This window comes from Lepidochelys olivacea (assembly GCF_965140295.1).
Source record: "Lepidochelys olivacea isolate rLepOli2 genome assembly, chromosome: 7".
NCBI classification, from domain to species: Eukaryota; Metazoa; Chordata; order Testudines; family Cheloniidae; genus Lepidochelys; species Lepidochelys olivacea.
The window spans coordinates 48,361,438-48,379,287 of NC_140417.1; the positions used below are offsets into that span (position 1 = coordinate 48,361,438).

At 54.2% G+C, this 17,850-nt stretch overlaps 1 protein-coding gene across 1 annotated transcript; it reads right to left on the reverse strand.

Annotated features, from left to right (window-relative positions):
• Positions 1-6,917: 6,917 nt before the first annotated feature.
• CYB561D2 (cytochrome b561 family member D2) lies at positions 6,918-17,843 on the reverse strand. The gene is made up of 4 exons (XM_084633394.1): positions 17,785-17,843; positions 14,273-14,599; positions 12,262-12,299; positions 6,918-10,215 (listed from the first exon to the last, which is right to left on the reverse strand). Exons 2-4 carry the CDS (start codon positions 14,397-14,399, stop codon positions 9,712-9,714), a joined length of 669 nt encoding a protein of 222 aa, XP_084489520.1. The 5' UTR covers positions 14,400-14,599; positions 17,785-17,843; the 3' UTR covers positions 6,918-9,711.
• Positions 17,844-17,850: the final 7 nt, after the last annotated feature.

Genomic DNA, 17,850 nt, shown 5'->3' on the forward strand with positions numbered 1-17,850 from the left:
CACTCCAGAGGGCTCCACAGCTGACCCGCCGGGTGTTGCTAGGGTAAAACTTTCTGACGGCCGTGCACGTGGCACGCACGCACCTAATTGGAATGTTGAGAAGGGCTGTCACACTGAAGAGGGTTCCCCCCAGGGACCATATGGGCCAAGAGTGGGCATGTCCTGTAAGTCCGTGACAATGTGGTAGCAGAGGATGGTTTGTGGATGCACCCTGTAGATAGTCGGCTGCAAGCGCAGGCACTTTGCAGTGAGTGCCTGCCAGCGATAAAACGAGGGAATTGAAGGAACCAGCGCGGAAATGGCGTCTAACCAGCTCCAAAAGAGGGACCTGGCACATCTGTGCAGAGAGGGCTGAGTGTGGAGAGGCTCACTAAGGAGCTGCTGATGGCTCAGCTTGTAGAGAATGACCAGTCTGAGGAACAGGCTCCAGATCCCAGAGGGATCCCGGGATGCCCGTAGAGGCGGGGAGTAGCCATGGGGGCAGCATAGCAGCCAGGAGTCTATCAGACCCAACTCCTCAGTCAGGTTTCTCCCTGGAAGAGCTGCAGAGGCTTGAGCTGAAAGCGAAGGAGGTGGAGCTGGAGGAACGGAGGCTGGCGGGCCATGCAGAACAGCAAAAGCACGAGTTGGAGTTGGAGGAGAGGTAGGCCAAGAGGGCCTGCCAGGGGGTAAGTGGGGAAGGGCCCCAAGACACCAGTTCTGTGGGGAATCTATTCACCAAACTGCTGCCCAGTTTAAGGGGGGAGGGGATATTGATGCCTACCTCACAGCCTTTGAGAAGGCCTGTGATCTGCACCAGATCCCCACAGACAGGCTCCGCTGTCAAATCCCCCTGCTGGGTCCCAAGGCCATAGAGGCATTCAGCCAAATGGATGGTATTGAGACAGGGGACTATGACCTGTTTAAACAGGCTTTGCTGCTGAAGTTTGAACTGACCCCCGAGGCATACAGGAAATGATGCTGGGGTGTACGTAAGACCTCAGGCATCACCTACAAGGAGGTCCCCAGCCTGCTGGGGGAATGTCTCCGCAAATGGGGGAAGGGCACAGAAGCCATTACCGCAGAGGCCGTGTGTAACCTGGTGGGGTTGGAGCAGCTGTATGACATCTGCCCTCCACACCTTCAGATGTGGTTAGTGGACCGGAAGCCTAAAGATCTGTGCAGTGCGGGGGCACTGGCGGATGTGTTTGTGGACAGCAGATCGGGGGAGAAGGAAGACCCCCATCGGGGACTCAGAAAGGGAGTCACCCAGAGACCTCTCAAAGGCGGGGCTCCAGTTCCAGAGCACCCTCACTCAATCCACTGGGTGAGTGTGGGACAGGCCCTGGGGGGCAATTAGCACAAGGAGCATCCAGGGATTCCGGGACACAGGTGCAGAGGTGACACTGGCGTGGCCCGAGGTGTGTGCCCAGTGCATACCTGACCCCGAGGGGAGTGTTTGGGCCCCCATCAAGGTGCCTGTAGTGAGGATACACCTGAAATGGGGGGCTAAGGAGGGACCCAAAGAGGTTGGGGTGCACGATCACCTGCCTACCCAGGTGCTAATTGGTAATGATTTGGCCAGATGGCACTCAGAGCGCCCTGGTCCTTACCCGGAGCCAGAGCCAGTGAGGGATGAGGGACCTCGCAAAGGGGAGGACCGAAGCACCAAGGGAAGGGCTTGATAGGGCTGGGCCAGAGTCTCCATCCCAAGGTGGGGAAACTGAGGCATTGCCAACCGGGGCTGTACCCTCAAACCCAACAGCTGAATTCCAGATGGAGCTGCAGGAAGATCCTTCCTTAAAGAAGCTGAGGGCCCGTGCTGGCTACAGTGGTGCAGGATCCCAGTGGGAGCACTGCTGTGAGAGATTCCTGTGGGAGAAGGGATTCCTGTACCGGGAATGGGTTGGTTCGGGGCAAACTGAACCTTGGAAAGCTGGGAGGCAGTTGGTGGTCCCCCAGAGGTACCGCCACAGACTGTTGTACTTGGCCCACAATATTCTCCTTTCAGGACATCTGGGCCTGGGGTCTTTGACACTGTCCAACAATATTGCAGGTCCTGTGACTCCTGCCAGAGGGTGGAGAAGGCCCGGAATAAGTGTAAAGTAGCTCTGAGACCTTTGCCCATTATAGAGGAGCCTTTCCAGAACGTTCAACTCTAAAGATGATGCTGAAAACCTTTATGGACCAGCACCTGCAGGACTGGGACAAGTATTTACCCCACCTGCTGTTTGCCTACAGGGAAGTGCCCCAGGAATCCACAGGGTTTTCCCTGTTTGAGTTGCTGGATAGGAGGAGAGTGAGGGGACCTCTGGGCTTGATGAGGGACGAGTGGGAAGGGAAGGCCTCTCTCGATGGAGAATCAGTGGTGGAGTATGTACTGACCTTCTAGAAAAAGCTCACTGAGCTTGGGCTTGGTCAGGAGAAACCTAGTCAGGGCCCAAGGGAAGCAGAAGGTCTGATATGGCTGCTCAGCATGTGCCTGCTTCTATGCTACCGGGGACCACGTGATGCTTCTCATCCCCGTGAGGAAGAACAAGCTGCCTGGGACAGCCCCTTCAAGGTCATCAAACAGGTAAATGAGGTGAACTATGCAGTGGAACTATCTAACTGGGCTCACAGCCACCAGGTGTACCATGTCAACATGATGAAGACACACTGGGACAGGGAGAAGTTGGTGCTGGCTGTGTGTGGGCTTTAGGAGAAGGGAGAGGATCCCCTAGTGAGTCGCTTCCCTGAGGCTGGGGCTCACCCCTCACTGGAATCAGTTCCCCTCTCAGACCAGCTAACCCCTGCCAAGCAGGCTGAGATCAGAGGGGTGCTGCATTCATACCAGCAGCTGTTTTCCAACCATCCGGGGCTCATGAACCTGGCTCTTCATTGGGTGGAGATGGGAGCCAGCCTTCCCATCAGGTGTTCCCCATTCAGGGTCACTGGGAAAGCAGACCAGGATCGGGAGAGAGAGGTCGGAGACATGCTGGCTTTAGGGGTGATCCAGCCGTCTTCCAGCCCCTTGGCCTCTCCCCGTCGTGTTGGTCCCCAAGAAGGACAGGTCGATCCGGTTCTGTGTGGATTATCAGAAGCTCAGTGCCATCACCGTGTCTGAGGCCTACCCCATGTCTAGGACCAATGAGATCCTAGATATGTTGGGGGCTGCCCAGTATCTCACTACCATGGATCTCACCACAGGCTACTGGCAAATGCCTTTGGAGGCCAGGGTGAAATTCACCACTCCAATAAGGCTTTGAGTTCCTGGTCATGCCTTTTGGCCTCAAGGGGGTACCTGCAACCGTCCAGCACCTGGTGAATCAGTTACTAAGGGGGATTGAGGACTTTGCTCTAGCGTATATGGACAATATCTGTGTATTTAGCCAAACCTGGGAGGACCATGTGTCCCAAGTGAAGAGGGTGCTCGGTCGCCTCCAGGATGCAGGACTGACTATAAATGCTGGAAGCTGCAAGGTGAGGATGGCAGCCAGCTAAAGCCAGTGCTGGCCAAAGGGGAGGCAATCAAGGATTGGCCTGCTCCCCAGACTAAGAAGCAGGTCCAGGCTTTCATTGGGATGGCAGGGTACTACTGGAGGTTTGTGCCACACTTTAGCTCCCTGGCAGCTCCCCTGACGGAGTGTTGTAGGAAGGGCAAGCCAGACAGGGTGGTCTGGACCAGCCGGTTCCAGACAGTGGGGAACAAAGGACGGATGAGAGGAGAGGAGGCCCAGGTGACCTTGTTTACTTGGACAGAAGACAAAGGGGCAGGGCTTGGAGGCAGGTGATATCGGATGCCCAGCAGGAAAGCATGCGGTCTCTGGACTGGAGAGAGAGAGCAGGCAGAGCCCACCTGGATGCAGGGGAGACTGAGATGTGCTGTGCTGAGGGAGGCCAGGCCTGAGGGCCCAGAGAGTTTCCTATGCTGTGTTCAGATGCTCAATAAACCCTCCTGTTTTATGCTGGCTAAGAGTCACTCCGGTCTAGAGATCAGGGTTGCATTATTCCCTCTGGGAGTGGAGGTCCCAGGGGTCCAGAGTGAGTGGACTCCCTGAGGGGGTCCACAGCGAGAGACAGGTGTGCTAAGGCTCAGAGAGGTGCAGTTCCAGGAGGCAGCGGGGCTTAACCCCTGAGAAGGGCTGTCACACTGAAGGGGGTTTCCCCCCAGGGCCAGTATGGGGCCAAGAGTGGACACGTCCTGTGAGACCGTGACAAAGTAGGAATGAGGTTTAGTGGAGTGGAAGGAAGGAGCAGGCCTGGAACAGCAGGGTCAGCATTACGCTCTGCAGAATATTTGTATGCTGCTTCCAGCACTGTTTAATACTTGTTGTCCACTTATGAGCAAAGCCCTGTGTGACCCATGACTGGTGGGGCCTAAACCCAACCGCAGGAGCCTCCTGCATGTGCAGCACTGAGGTGCAGCAAACTGGGGATTGTGTGTCAGCTTTGGGTGAGTTAAAACATGGGGTTTTTACCCAGATGTGAATCCAGAAGCCCTGCCTTACTTTGTTAAATTCCAATTATTTTACTCTGCCCAAAAGCTTCCTCTGCACCAGAGTTGGGATGAATTATTTAATTGTGGACATAGTAAGGGGGAAGGCAGGAGGGTTTGGCAGCTGCTTGGGATGGGCAGGAGGGGGCATGGCAGACAGTTGGGGTCTTTGGCATCTAAGAACCAGTTTGGAACTGGATGTTCCTGCTGAAATGAACAGTGAAATAGTTAACATTGGCCCTTAAAATTGTCCTCTCCAGGTGTGGGTAACCGCTGTGAATGGGGGAGCTGGTCACTCAGAGCTGCGGTTTCAGGCTGTCTCCCTGCAGCTAGAGGCAGCGTGGAAGGTGGTTGTTTTTTTGCAGCTCTGGGGGTTAGATCAGGGGTGGCCAACCTGTGGCTCTTGAGCCACATGCGCCGCTTCAGAAGTGAATGTGCGGCTCCTTGTATAGGCACCGACTCCGGGGCTGGAGCTACAGGCGCCAATGTGCCAGGGGGTGCTCACTGCTCACGCCCTGCCCCCTCCCCTGAGCCTGCCGTGCCCTCACTCCTCCCCCTCACTCCCAGAGCCTCCTGTATGCCACAAAACAGCTGATCAGGAGGTGCGGGAAGGGAGGGGGAGGCGCTGATCGGCAGGGCTGCCGGTGCATGGGAGGCATAGGCACCGACTTCTGCTGGCGCCGATGGGTGCTTAACCTGGCCCTGCCCCTGGCCCCGCCCCCATTCCAACCCCTTCCCCAAATCCCTGCCCTGGCCCCACCTCTTCCCCGCCTCCTCCCCCCCCAGAGCTTGCTATGCTGCAAAACAGCTGTTCTGCGGCGGCAAGCACTGGGAGAAGCGTGGACACAGTGCACTCAGGGGAGGAGGTGAGGTGAAGTGGGGCGGTGGGGGAGCTTTGCTGCCAGTGGGTGCAGAGCACCCACCACTTTTCCCCTATGGGTGCTCCAGCCCCGGAGCACCCATGGAGTTGGTGCTGGATGCAGGGTGGGGGAGCTGATGGGGGGGGGGGGGGCTGCTGACGTTTTACTGTGGCTCTTTGGTAAATTCTGGCTCCTTAGGCTCAGGTTGGTCACTCCTGGGTTAAATGCTCTCCAGAATTAACTTAGTCTGTGGCATGATTCTGCTGCAAGGGACGCATGCTGTGCCAGAGACCCTTATCCACCAAAGTCAAAGGGAGCTGCGGGCTGGGCAGGCATTCTAGAAAATCGGGCCACTTATTTAGGTGCTGATTTAGGAGCCTAACTTCACAGATTTCGAGGCCAGAAGGGAACACAGTGATCATCTTGTCTGACCTTTCTGTATAACACAGGCTAGAGAACAGCCCCACAATAAGTCCTGTTTGAAGTAGAGCAGATCTTTAATGCACCCAATCTTGATGTAAAAATCGTCAGGGTCAGAGAATCCACCACAACCCTTGGTCAGTTGTGAAATGCTGGGCAGATGATGCCCAGAGCCCTGATTCAGTGCACTGAAGCTAAGGGCTTGTGTGAATTAATGCACCAGAAATGAGCAAGGTGTGTTGGAAAATCCTGGTGCCCAGAGGGCTAAAATGCTGCACTTGATCCTACCTACATAGAATTAGCTGCTATAGCTCCTATCCTCCTCCCATAAACCTGCTAGTCTCTTGATCTACATACGGGGGAGGAATAGCTCAGTGGTTTGAGCATCAGCCTGCTAAACCCAGGGTTGTGGGTTGAATCCAGGAGGGGCATTTAGGGATCTGGGGCCAAAATTGGGAATTGGTCCTGCTTTGAGCAGGGGGTTGGACTAGATGACCTCCTGAGGTCCATGATTAAATGAAGCTGATTGAGATGCAAAATCTGCTTCTCCTTTTTTAATCTGAAAGCAGCAGCTGCCCTGTTTCTGAGCTGGATTCATTTAATCCGAGAGAGCAGCGTCTGAGAAGGGGGGCACCTAGCCCAGCAGTTTTATAGTTACTGCGGAAAGGGTGAATTCCACTGCGTTCCTGTGGAAGGTGCCCCAGGACAGCAGATGCAGGCTCAGCCAATGTGGGACCAAGCATGCCGCAATGACTTCTCCCAGCAGCACCCAGCCTTACTGTTGGCAGGTGCACCAGGCAGCCTGAGCTTTTTTTATACTTTTCCACAGCTGCCAAGAAAAGCTAGTGAAATTGACCTGTAGCCTGAGAATGGCAGGAAGAAACTATGCTAAGATGCTGAGTGAGATACAGCCTGCTGCATCATAGTCCCTCCTGCGCTAGCATCTTCACCGGAAGGGTATCAAGGAGGTTAGTCCACGTCTCTCCTCTGCCTGCTTCCTTCCCATCAGCTGCTTAGGGGTAGGATCCCTAGGCACAGGGAGCTGTTCTTACCTTGTAGTGATAAATGCTCCCTGCTGCATGTTAAAAGCATCCATCAAAGAGGATTCCTCTGTTCTCTCAGCAGGAACTTAGTGGATAAGGAGGCAATTAAAACAAAAAGTGGCACAAAGCTGACAAGGCTGCAGCTGCTTGAAATCTTTAATTAAAAAAACCTCTGGCTCCAGCTTAATATTCCTTGAGTAGGCTCTGCTCCCACTTCCCCTGCCCCCCAGAGGGAACATGATGCACCTCAGTAAGAGGATTGAAACAGCTGCTGAGGCTGGCTGCAGCTTCCTTGGGCCCCAGCAGGAGTCAAACCCTTTCTGGTTTCAGAGTAGCAGCTGTATTAGTCTGTATCCGCAAAAAGAAAAGGAGTACTTGTGGCACCTTAGAGACTAACAAATTTATTAGAGCATAAGCTTTCGTGAGCTACAGCTCACTTCACTGGATGCATGCAGTGGAAAAAAAATGCATGCAGCCGATGAAGTGGGCTGTAACTCACAAAAGCTTATGCTCAAATAAATTTGTTAGTCTCTAAGGTGCCACAAGTATTCCAAACCCTTTCTGCACCTTTTACAGTTGGTAGGAGCTCGCTGCTAGCGGGGTGGGGGTGTCGGTATCATTTAACCAGGGAGGAGAGCTGCACACACTGCAAAGTCCACAGGGCTGCATCCTGAACCAAGGCTGCTCATACCTCGCTAACAGAGAGGAGGGGCACTTCCTCCCTCTCCCTTTAGCAGAAGGAATGCGTCAGTGCAACATAAAGGTGAATGGGCTGCCAGGATCATTCCATGCTCACGCAATGGCCAAGAGGACTGCACAGCAGCTAACATGGCAGAGCACCATTGTGCACCTTTAGGAATCCTCACCAGGGCTATTCCAGGCAAGAGGAAGGGCCCCCATCTGCTGTGATGGAACTGAGCCCTAGTCAAGCCCATGTGCCCCAGACTTCTCCCAGAGAAGGGCTGGACCTTGGAGGGCCTAACCCAGCAGGCATAAAACCAGGAGTTGCTTCCAAAGTCTCTAGTACCCTCATTCTTGGAGCCAAGTCCTTTCCTCCCTGCCAGGCACAGAGGGTTCAGTCCAACTCGTTTCTCCCCTTCCTCAGAAGACAGGCATTGCCTGCGGGCCATAGCACCGGGTGTGCAATATGTCCCCCCTCCCAATCTCTCAGTGACCTGGAGGCTGTGGCCCTTTCCCACATGATATGGCTAAATACACTACAGTACATACAACAGGACTGTGTCCCAGTAACACACACAATGGGGGCAGGCCTGCTGCTCTCACACCCACATACCACAAGGAAGGGAACAGTAGGCCTGAGCTTTGCCCAGGAGGCTGTCAGAGGAACAGTGTGGAGAGGATGGTGCATAAACCTCAGGAGCTGGGCTTGATTCCCAGATCTGCCCACTAGCTCCTTGTGAGACCTTGGACAAGTCACTTCCTTCTCAGTTTCCCCAGCTGTACAATGGGGTGGACAATACTGACTGCTCCATGAGGTGTGTGGGAAGGACTGATTGGAGGCTGCAAAGTGCTGTGAGATCCCTGGATGGAAGGTACTCCAGGAAGCAAGAGAGCATGCCCTCAAGTCTCCGACCTTCCATGGAGAAGGTCCCAGCTTCCCATCCCCTCCAAACCATCTGGGCAACAGTTCCAGCCCCGCAGAGCTGAGCTGCCCAAATGGCACAGTGGGGAGATCCCTCTTTGGCAGCTGGTCCCAGCTGCTACAAGGCTGGAACCCTGCTCTACAGAGAGCACAGAGACTAAGGCCCTTGGCCGGCTCCACTCAGAGTGGCTTTAAGGAGCAGCCAAAGTTGAAGTGCACAGGAAGGTGGTGAATGGCTCTGCCACTCCCAGAGCTTGGATTTCCAGCCCATGCTCTACCAGAAGAGCCATGCTAAGGTTGCCCAGTGTGAACCTCACCCACCCAGCGCAGCCCTAGCTCAGGCAAGGTGTTCTCCTTGGCTTCACTCGGCTCTAGTCTTGCTCATAGAGATCCCAGGCCCCTCTGCTCCAAGGCTGCTCCTTAGTTACTACTCAGCCTTCATTCCCTCAGCCTCAAAACTTCACCAAGGTGTGCTGAAACAACCATCAATTAGCTTTACTTTGGAGAATCTCCTGGGGGTGCCTGAAAGGCTCCTCTGCCCATGGGAGAAGGCAGCTGTGGCCCTTCCAGGCCTGTGCCCCTACACTTTCTCCAAGGCAGACTCCCCCGCCCATGGCAGAGGGCTCAGTGTTACTCAAGGGCAGCTGGTGCCTGACCCATCTCTACTCCTATGATCCCCTCTTCTCTGCACTGCAGCGCCTCCTTCTGGATTAGGGGTGTGGACCTGGGGTAGCCCTCCCTGCAGATTTGCTCATTGCTCGGAACTACTGCTCTTTACTCCTAAAAGAGGAGGGGGAAGGGAACATTCCAGACCTGTCTAATCACAAAGGGATATAACAAATTCCCGCCATACAGCCCTGGTGCTGTATCAATGAGAACAGTCTGCACTAGCGCTGAGCCCACCCAGGGGAAGCAGCTCTGAATTCCAGCTTCAATCCTTTCGCCTCTGGTTGTACGGAGCCTGTGCGTGGAGTAGTTCATACGGGGCTCCGCTGATGAGCATCCAGCTGTTCCAGCTACTAGACCTGCATGTGGCTGGGAAACCGTTCAGCCCCAAAGCACGTATGAGCTAAATTGCTGCTGTCCGTCACACACACTGTGGCTGATGGCAACTATACCACCCTGCCCAGGGCTGCTTGGCCTTCAAGGAAGAGCAACTTCATGGAGTGGGCACAATGCTACAGACATTTCCAGTATTAAAAATAGAGAGTTAGTTAGAAAGCTAGCTCCAGAGAGACCCTACGCAGGTGACTTCCCAGGTCCAATGCCCCAGGGACAGTGCTTGGCACCTTCAGCATTCCCAGGGAAGATTGGTTTCAGCGTGGTACCTCAGGGCTGGATCCTTTTGCGGTAGAGATAAGCATTGCTCACCTGGTTCATGATAACTAGGCTGGTGAGAATGGGGCACAGCACTGACAGGTACCAGGAAAGACCAGTCACTGCGGTGGTAAACCACAAGGAGCACATGGCCAGCATCAAACTGGCACAGCCCAAGAGGTAACCCACCAGCCCCGATGTGGCATGGTAGACCTTGAGCTTGGCCAGCGTCCAGTTCTTCATCAGCTTGGGGTAGAGGAGAACAACGCCGCCTGTGCACTGCATGCTGGCGTATAGCACGGTCAGCAACCCCGTCAGGCCGTGCCAGGTGACAAAGTGGGCCTTGCCATTAAGGTATTTGTTGTAGCTGATGATGGCCAGGCCCAGCAGGGCACAGAGGAGGACCAGCAGCTGCAGGGCCCAGTGGAAGCGGACCTTGGCTTTGCGAGAGAAGGAGCGGAGCAGTGAGCTCTCCGGGGAGAAGACCAGCAGGGCTTCCGTCATCAAAAAGGAGAACTGAGGGGGACAAAGGGAAAAAGCTCGTCATGGACACGACACGGCAGCAGTCAGGCTAATGCTGGCAGTGGTGCTTTCTCTCCCCAGCCCCATGGAAGCCAGAGAACTGTCCTCACCCTTAGCATCACATCCTGGAGATGGCCCCTCTCAATAGCCAACCAAGACTTTGGAACAACCAAAGGAACGGCTGCCTCCCTCCTGAGAGGCCGGTTCAGGTTTTACACTGAGCCCTGCAGCACAATAAGACAGGGCTTTGGGAGAGTAGCCAGTACTGTGTGGGCACCCAGGGAAGGATGATCCAGTGAGTAGGGGGCTAGTCCAGGGCTTGGAGATCCCAGTTCAATTTCCTGTTCCACCAGGCACTTCCTGTGTGACCTGGGGCAAGTCATTTAGGGCCATATTTTTAAAGTCATCTAACTCCTATTGATTTAAATGGGAGTTAGGTGTCTAAATACCTTTAAGAACATGGTCCTTAGTCCCTCTGGGACTCAGTTCCCCATCTGTCCCCTATCTCACAGGGGAGCTGGGAGGGGAAATACATTCATGGCCATACGGGGCCCAGACACTAAGGTGATAAGTGCTTAAGATACACAGATTCAGTACAGCTGGTCTCCGCAGGCTCTGTTACATTCCTCAATATCATGGCTCTGAATTAGTCTTCTCCCACTAACACGGGATGTAACCCACTGCTCCCGCCCCCCCTACAACTCTCATATACTACAGCATTACCACCAGCCTTTCCAACTCCCCCCTGCAGCAGGTGGCTATTGAGTGATGCAAAACGTGCCCAGGAAAAGGCCACATAAGAAAGAAGAGCTGGCTAAGACATGCAGGTTAGTTCTGTTGGTTTTACGAAGCCTCGCTGTCAGAGGCTGCACGCAGTGCTGGCTGTAGAAATAGTAACTAGAGGTTGTAATGCTAGAATATTTAGGGCAGAAGTTTCGCAAGTGTGCAGAGTCCTAAGCCTCCAATGTAAGTTCCCTCTAAGCTGTGCGGCCGTGCAGCAGCCTATTAAGCACCGTACAGGCGCTCAGGACTACAGCAGGGAGAGGCGTCTCTTCCCCCTGGCCCCAGCCCAGCCCAGAACCTGCTGCGGCCAGAGGAAAGGTGCCCCTTCCCCTGCCCCAACCCAGTCCTGGACCTGCTGTGGTGGGGAGAAGCGCCTCTCCCCCGCAGCCCAGGTACTGCTGCGGGGAGTCCTCTCTCCCCACTGTAGCCCCAGGACAGCCTGCACCCCACACCCTTCATCCCCGGCTCCAGCCCAGAGCCCTCACCCCCCCGCACCCCAACCCTCTGCCCCAGCCCTGAGCCCCTCATCCCTGGCCACACCCCAGAGCCTGCACCCCCATCCCTCACCAACCCCCACTCCCTGCACCCAAACCCTCTGCCCCAGCCTTGAGCCCCCTCCCACACTCCAAACCCCTTGGCCCCACCCCCACCACATGAACTTTGTTATGTGCACCAATATGGAGGTGATGTGTCACACAACACCTCCATACTGGTGCACATAACAATTCATTTCACATATGGGTGGGAAAAATTAGAGGGAATAGTGTCCTCATTGGTTACAATTTTTCTCTCCATGCTGGCAAAGAACGTGTGGTTTAGAACTTGCTTGCAGCCATCAGCCTACCACACCTGGCCAGGTGCCTGGACCAGACTTAGCCCACTAGCCCTGAACTCCTCAGGAGCCTGGCGGTGGTGCTGAGAGAGGAAGAGATGCTTGAAGAGCTAAACAGATTTGGTTCCAGCCTGGGAGAGCGAGGACAAGGGGTGGGAAATCAGCTAAGTGGGATTCCAAGCACCACCGGTGCCTTGTGTTATCATTCAAGCCAGTGCAAAGTGGGTAGATAATGCTGCCATTCTGACTCACCAACATTTTACACCCGCTACGCACTACAATGATGTGACGAGATGCAGGGCAACACTGCACTGCGTCCATTGTGAGCAACCCCAGGCCCCGAGAGGGTGCAGTTACCACTGGCTACTGGAGCATAGATTACAGGGAAGGAGGCAGGTAACATGGAGCTCTTTTGTCCAACTTACCGCAAGCGACATTAAGAAAGGATGCCAAGAGAACAAGCCTGGAATGAAACAGAGAGAGGAATGAGCCCTTTCAGACTAGCCATCCGGTGTGCCAAAAACTAATGTATTGCTGAAAAACATATCCTGCTAGAGGTATCACCTCAAAAATCACTCTGTGTTTTAACCCACCATTAGCACATGCAGCCACCTAAGATCGGATAGTTCAGGGGTCAGTGCGCTAGCCTGGCATTTGGGAAATCTGATTTTAATCCCCTGCTCTGCCATGGATTTCCTGCATGACCAACAGCAAGTCACTCTTGCTCTGTGCCTCATCTGGCTGGTGGGGTGTTGTGGGAATAACATGAAGGATTGTGAGGCACTCAGGTACTACAGCAGTGGAGGCCATAAGTGCCTTAACTAGACAGATTATAACTGAAATTGATTAGAAAGAAACACACTGTGTTTTCAGGTTTCAGAGTGTTAGTCTGTATCAGCAAAAACAAGAAGTCCTTGTGGCACTTTAGAGACTAAAATTTATTTGGACAGAAGCTCTCATGAGCTAAAACCCACTTCATCAGATGCATGGAGTGGAAAATACAGTAGGGAGGTATAAATACACAGCACATGAAAAGATGGGCGTTGCCTTAAGGTGGAAGTAGGCTATTCTCAACAGTTGACAAAAAAGGGTGAATACCAAGGGAGGAAAAATATTTTTTGTAGTGCTAATGAGGCCAATGTAATCAAGGTGGCCCATTTCAAACAGTTAACAAGAAGGTGTGAGTATCAGCACAGGGAAAATTAGTTTTTGTAGTGACCCATCCACTTCCAGTCTTTATTCAGACCTAATTTGATGGTGTTCAGTTTGAAAATTAATTCCACTTCTGCAGTTTCTCATTGGAGTCTGTTTTTGAAGTTTTTTTTTTGTTGAAGAATGGCCACTTTTAAGTCTGTTATTGAGCGTCCAGGGAGACTGAAGTGCTCTCCTACTGGTTTTTTAATGTTCTAATTCTTGATGTCTGATTTGTGTCCATTTATTCTTTTGCATAGAGACTGTCCGGTTTGGCCAACGTGCATGGCAGAGGGGCATTGCTGGCACATGATGGCATATCACAAGGGCCACCTTGTTTACATTGACCTCATTAGCACTACAAAAATGATTTTTCCTCCCTTGGTATTCACCCTTTTGTCAACTGTTGAGAATAGCCCAATTCCACCTTAATTGAATTGGCTTGTTAGCACTGACCCCACCCCCCCTTGATAAGGCAACTCCCATCTTTTCATGTGCTGTGTATTTATGCCTGCCTACTGTATTTTCCACTCCATGTATCTGATGAAGTGGGTTTTAGCCCACGAAAGCTTATGCCCAAATAAATGTGTTAGTCTCGAAGGTGCCACAAGGACTCCTCGTTGTTTGTCATCACTTTCACGCATTTGGGTGGTTTTTTCCACCCAGGGAACCACACTGTGAAATTTGACCAGATCTGCAAAAACAGGCACTGGGGGACCAAGGGGCAGACAGGGACTATTTTAAACTCTTTATTTTAAATTGACAGTGCAATGGTTGTCAGCAAAACCATTATGGTTGAAGGAAGGCAGCGGGGTGATCCACTTGTTTGTAACATACCTCTTCAGTCATCACTGAAAGTGGGGCTGGGGAATCTCATCCTCCACATTATAAAAACAGCCAAGAGAAGGAGTAGGAATCTGTGATTGCAAAAGGCCTAGCGATAGGTAGCTGGGAATGCAGCAGACCACGAATGAGGTGCATTGGCTGAGCGGGAGCCCCACGACCAGAATAGCAGAAGCTTTAGGTAGGATGCTACAGGTCAGGATTAATGTGTGCTGGCAGAGAGGGGCAGGATTCAAATAGCCACAGGGGTGGCAGAGGTGCCTGGGGAGTTTACGTAAGGTCTGCATGCATCCTCTGGCACTAGCCAGTCCATCACTTTCAGAAGCACTAAGATTGATCCCACACATGTATTTATTCATGGATGCTGTCCAGTAGCTCTGCCCCACACTGGCTTCTACTTACTTGACCCAGGTCTGGCCAGTACGGCCACAAAGATGGTGAATCCAAGTGAGACAAGGTGGGCAGTGATGCCGGAGACAGCTCGCAGGGAGCGGTAGATCCGTGATTCTGTTTCGATGGTCAGAGCCATTGTGAGATGAGCCTGTCTTCCGCCCCACAGCAGCAGTGCTTACACCATTCAACTCCCACTGGCTACACAGGCTGTCTAGTACGTATTAGCTTTCCCAAGACATCCAGACAAGGGAGAGATCCAGCAAGGAAGCACCATAGACCATTCCTGACTTAAAGCAAGAAATTCACTGCTGTCCTTCCTAGACATCCACGGATTAACTAGAAAGCAGAAAAATGAGAAAAATAAAGTTAAGTCCCAAAGAACAATAAGGGGTGGAAATTATCATTATACCACAGAGGGCTCATACAAGATCCCACCAGTGAATCTGGAGGATGAGACTCCTGAAGTTTGCCAAGGCAGTTTATAAACTGCAGATACTGGCTGCTTGTTCACTCACTCATAAGCAATGGGAAGCGTTCAGGCCCCTAGCAGGGTGGGGCAGGTCTTTCTACATGATTGGAAAAATGTCAGATGTGCCGCTGAAAGAAATATGCACCAACAACAAAACAATATGAATGCCATGCAGGAGGGCACATGCTGAACAGCTCAGCCTGGAAGGAGCTAATGGGACTGACTTTAAAAGCATTGAACTTTGTCATTGTGCTGTTGATAGACAAGAGAGAACGGCTTGGTTTAGGGGGATGTTATAACAATTCTGTGGGAATCAGCTGATTGAACATGGAGCATCAACACACGGCCCTTTGTTCCAAAGATTCAGATGAGATCAAGAGGAGCTCGACAAGTAGAAGAAATTGATACACCTAGCTGGAGCAGATCAGCTCTATTTCATCCAACAGAGGAAGGATAATGGAGACAAAGATGCAAGCCGATATATTATACCACTGCAAGGCAATTATGGTGCTATCACATTTCTGTCTATTGAACACAGATCAGTGCCCCATGCACTGCACAACAGTGGCAGTGTGTATTTAGAACAGGGGCGGGCAAACATTTTTGGCCTGAGGGCCACATCGGGTTTCCAAAATTGTATGGAGGGCCGGTTGGGGAGGCTGTGCCTCCCCAAACAGCCAGGCATGGCCTGGCCCCCAACCCCTATCCGACCCCCCCGCTTCTCGCCCCCTGATGGCTCCCCTGGGACTCCTAGCCCATCCAAACCCCCGTTCCCTGACGGCCCCCAGAGGACCCCTGCCCCATCCACCGCCCCCGGACTCCCCAGTCCCCCACCGCCCCATCCAACCCCTCCTCTCCTTCCTGACTGTCCTCCCGGGACCCCTGCCCCCATTCAACCCCCCTGTTTCCCACCCTCTGACTGCCCCAACCCCTATCCCCGGCCCCTGACCACCCCCTTGAACTCTCCTGGCCTCTATCCAACCCCCCCGTCCCCTTACCGCGCTGCCTGGAGCACCGGTGCCTGGCAGCGCTACAGCCGCACCGCCGCGCAGCACAGAGCACCGGGTCAGGCCGGGCTCTGCAGCTGCGCTGCCCCAGGAGCTCGCAGCGTCCCCCCACCCAGAGCATTGCGCCGGTGGCACAGTGAGCTGAGGCTGCCCGGGGGGGGGAACAGCAGGGGAGGGGCCGGAGATGAGCCTCCCCAGCCAGGAGCTCGGGGCCAGGCAGGAGGGTCCTGCGGGCCGTAGTTTGTCCACCTCTGATTTAGAATATGCAAAAGTGTAAATCATTCCAGAGAGGAGTTAATACACAGGTCATCTCATCCACTGCCATGCAGGCTTGGTGCTCCTCCTTGGTGCTCCAGCCAAGCAAGAAAGCTTGTATCACTGCATCTGATGAAGTGGGCTTTAGCCCACGAAAACTTATGCCCAAATAAATGTGTTAGTCTCTAAGGTACCACAAGTACTCCTGTTCTTTTTGCGGATACAGACTAACATGGTTACTTCTCTGAAACATGGCTTCAAAGCGCATTTAGACACTAAAAAAGGAATATCATCATGATGACGGTCCATATTTAGTCCTCACTTAAGGACACCAGATGGAGGGAGCTGTGTTTACAAGCTAAAAGATGACTTTTCTAACTGTCAGTGCTATAATTTCCATCTGGAATCTGAAAACCTGCTGGTTTTCTCCTTCCTGCCTCTTACATCCTCCCAGTGAAACAGATTCTGCAGCCAGTCGCGGCTGATGCTGCGGAAGTCTCCTTTTCCTGTAGTCCTGAAATGGCTTGACAGGGCTGTAAAGTCAGCAGTGTGACTCCAAAATGCACATGGAGCAGATCCTGAAATCAGAGTAGGATCAGACCCAGCTGGGACAAGAAGAGGCCATTATTTTTGTGACGCTAGATCAGAGTTGGGCAAACTACGGCCAGCGAGACCATCCTGCCGGGCCCCTGAGCTCCTGGCCCGGGAGGCTAGCCCCCTGCCCCTCCTCTCCTGTCCCCCCTCCCCCGCAGCCATGCTGCCGCACCGGCAGCGCTCTGGGCGGCAGGGCTCTGTGCTCATGCAGGGCAGCGCAACAGTGTCTCTGGCTCTGGCTGGGCAGTGCAGCTCCCAGACATGCTGCTCTGAGTGGCACGGTAAGGGGGCCGGGGCATTGGATAAGGGGCAGGGGGTCCCAGAGGGCAGTCAGGGGACAGGGAGTGGTTGGATAGAGGGGTGAGGTGGGGGGGGGGTTAGATAGGGTGTGGAGTCCCAGGGGGTGGTTGGGGGCAGGGGGTCTGGGAGGGGGCAGTTAGGGGACAAGGCACGGGGGGGGGGGGGGTTGGATGGATCAGGAATTCTGAGGGGGGCAGTCAGGGGGTGGGAAGTGGGAGGGGGCGGATCGGGGGTGGGGACCAGGCTGTTTGGGGAGGCCAAGCCTTCCCTACCCGGCCCTCCATACAGTTTCACACCCCGATGTGGCCCTCGGGCCAAAGAGTTTGCCCACCCCTGTGCTAGATGAACAGATCTCCAATAACTGCAAAGCCAGAGGCCCGCTCGGGCCCGCGCGACGTGTGCCATGCAGCGCCCGGGTTAAGAGGACACAGGCACACAGCCTCGCCTCCTGTGCAAACCCATCCTATGCAGGGGCGACCCACACGTTGCGTGGGCCAGGGAGAGCGCTGCACCCTGAGTGGAAGGAGAGCAGAGGCCTCCCATTCACCAACCCTTCCCGCAACTGCCCCCGAGCGGACCCGGCAACGGCACCAGAGAGCCGGTTCGGGGACCTGCTCTGTGGCGGGAGAGCGGCCCGGTCAGCGCCACCGCACGGGCCATGACCACGGGACACCCAGCACCTGGCGGGCGGGAAGCAGCCGCGAGTCCGGGCGTTTCAACGCGCCCCAGGCCGCCCGGCGCCTCACCAGCCCCGCACGGGCCTGAGGGCATTGCTGGCTGGCCCTGCCACGGGGAGGGCTGCACGCCCCGGGCCCCCGGGGCCAGCCCCTCAGCGCAGCGGAGGAGAGGCTCCCCCGCCTCTGGGCGCGGGCTGCCGCGGGCTCAGGGAGCCTCACCTGATCCTCGGGCACCAGCATCTGCGAGCACTCGGCGAGACAAGCAGGAAAAACTACCCCCACCTC

What these genes read in the sequence shown, in the direction of transcription:
- CYB561D2 (XM_084633394.1), bottom strand. Translation starts at nt 14,399, where the DNA reads ATGGCTCTGACCATCGAAACAGAATCACGGATCTACCGCTCCCTGCGA. An exon ending in ACTGGCCAGACCTGGGTCAA is followed by an intron (nt 12,300 to 14,272) that starts GTAAGTAGAAGC and finishes GTTTCATTCCAG; the next exon opens with GCTTGTTCTCTTGGCATCCT. An exon ending in CTTTCTTAATGTCGCTTGCG is followed by an intron (nt 10,216 to 12,261) that starts GTAAGTTGGACA and finishes TGTCCCCCTCAG; the next exon opens with TTCTCCTTTTTGATGACGGA.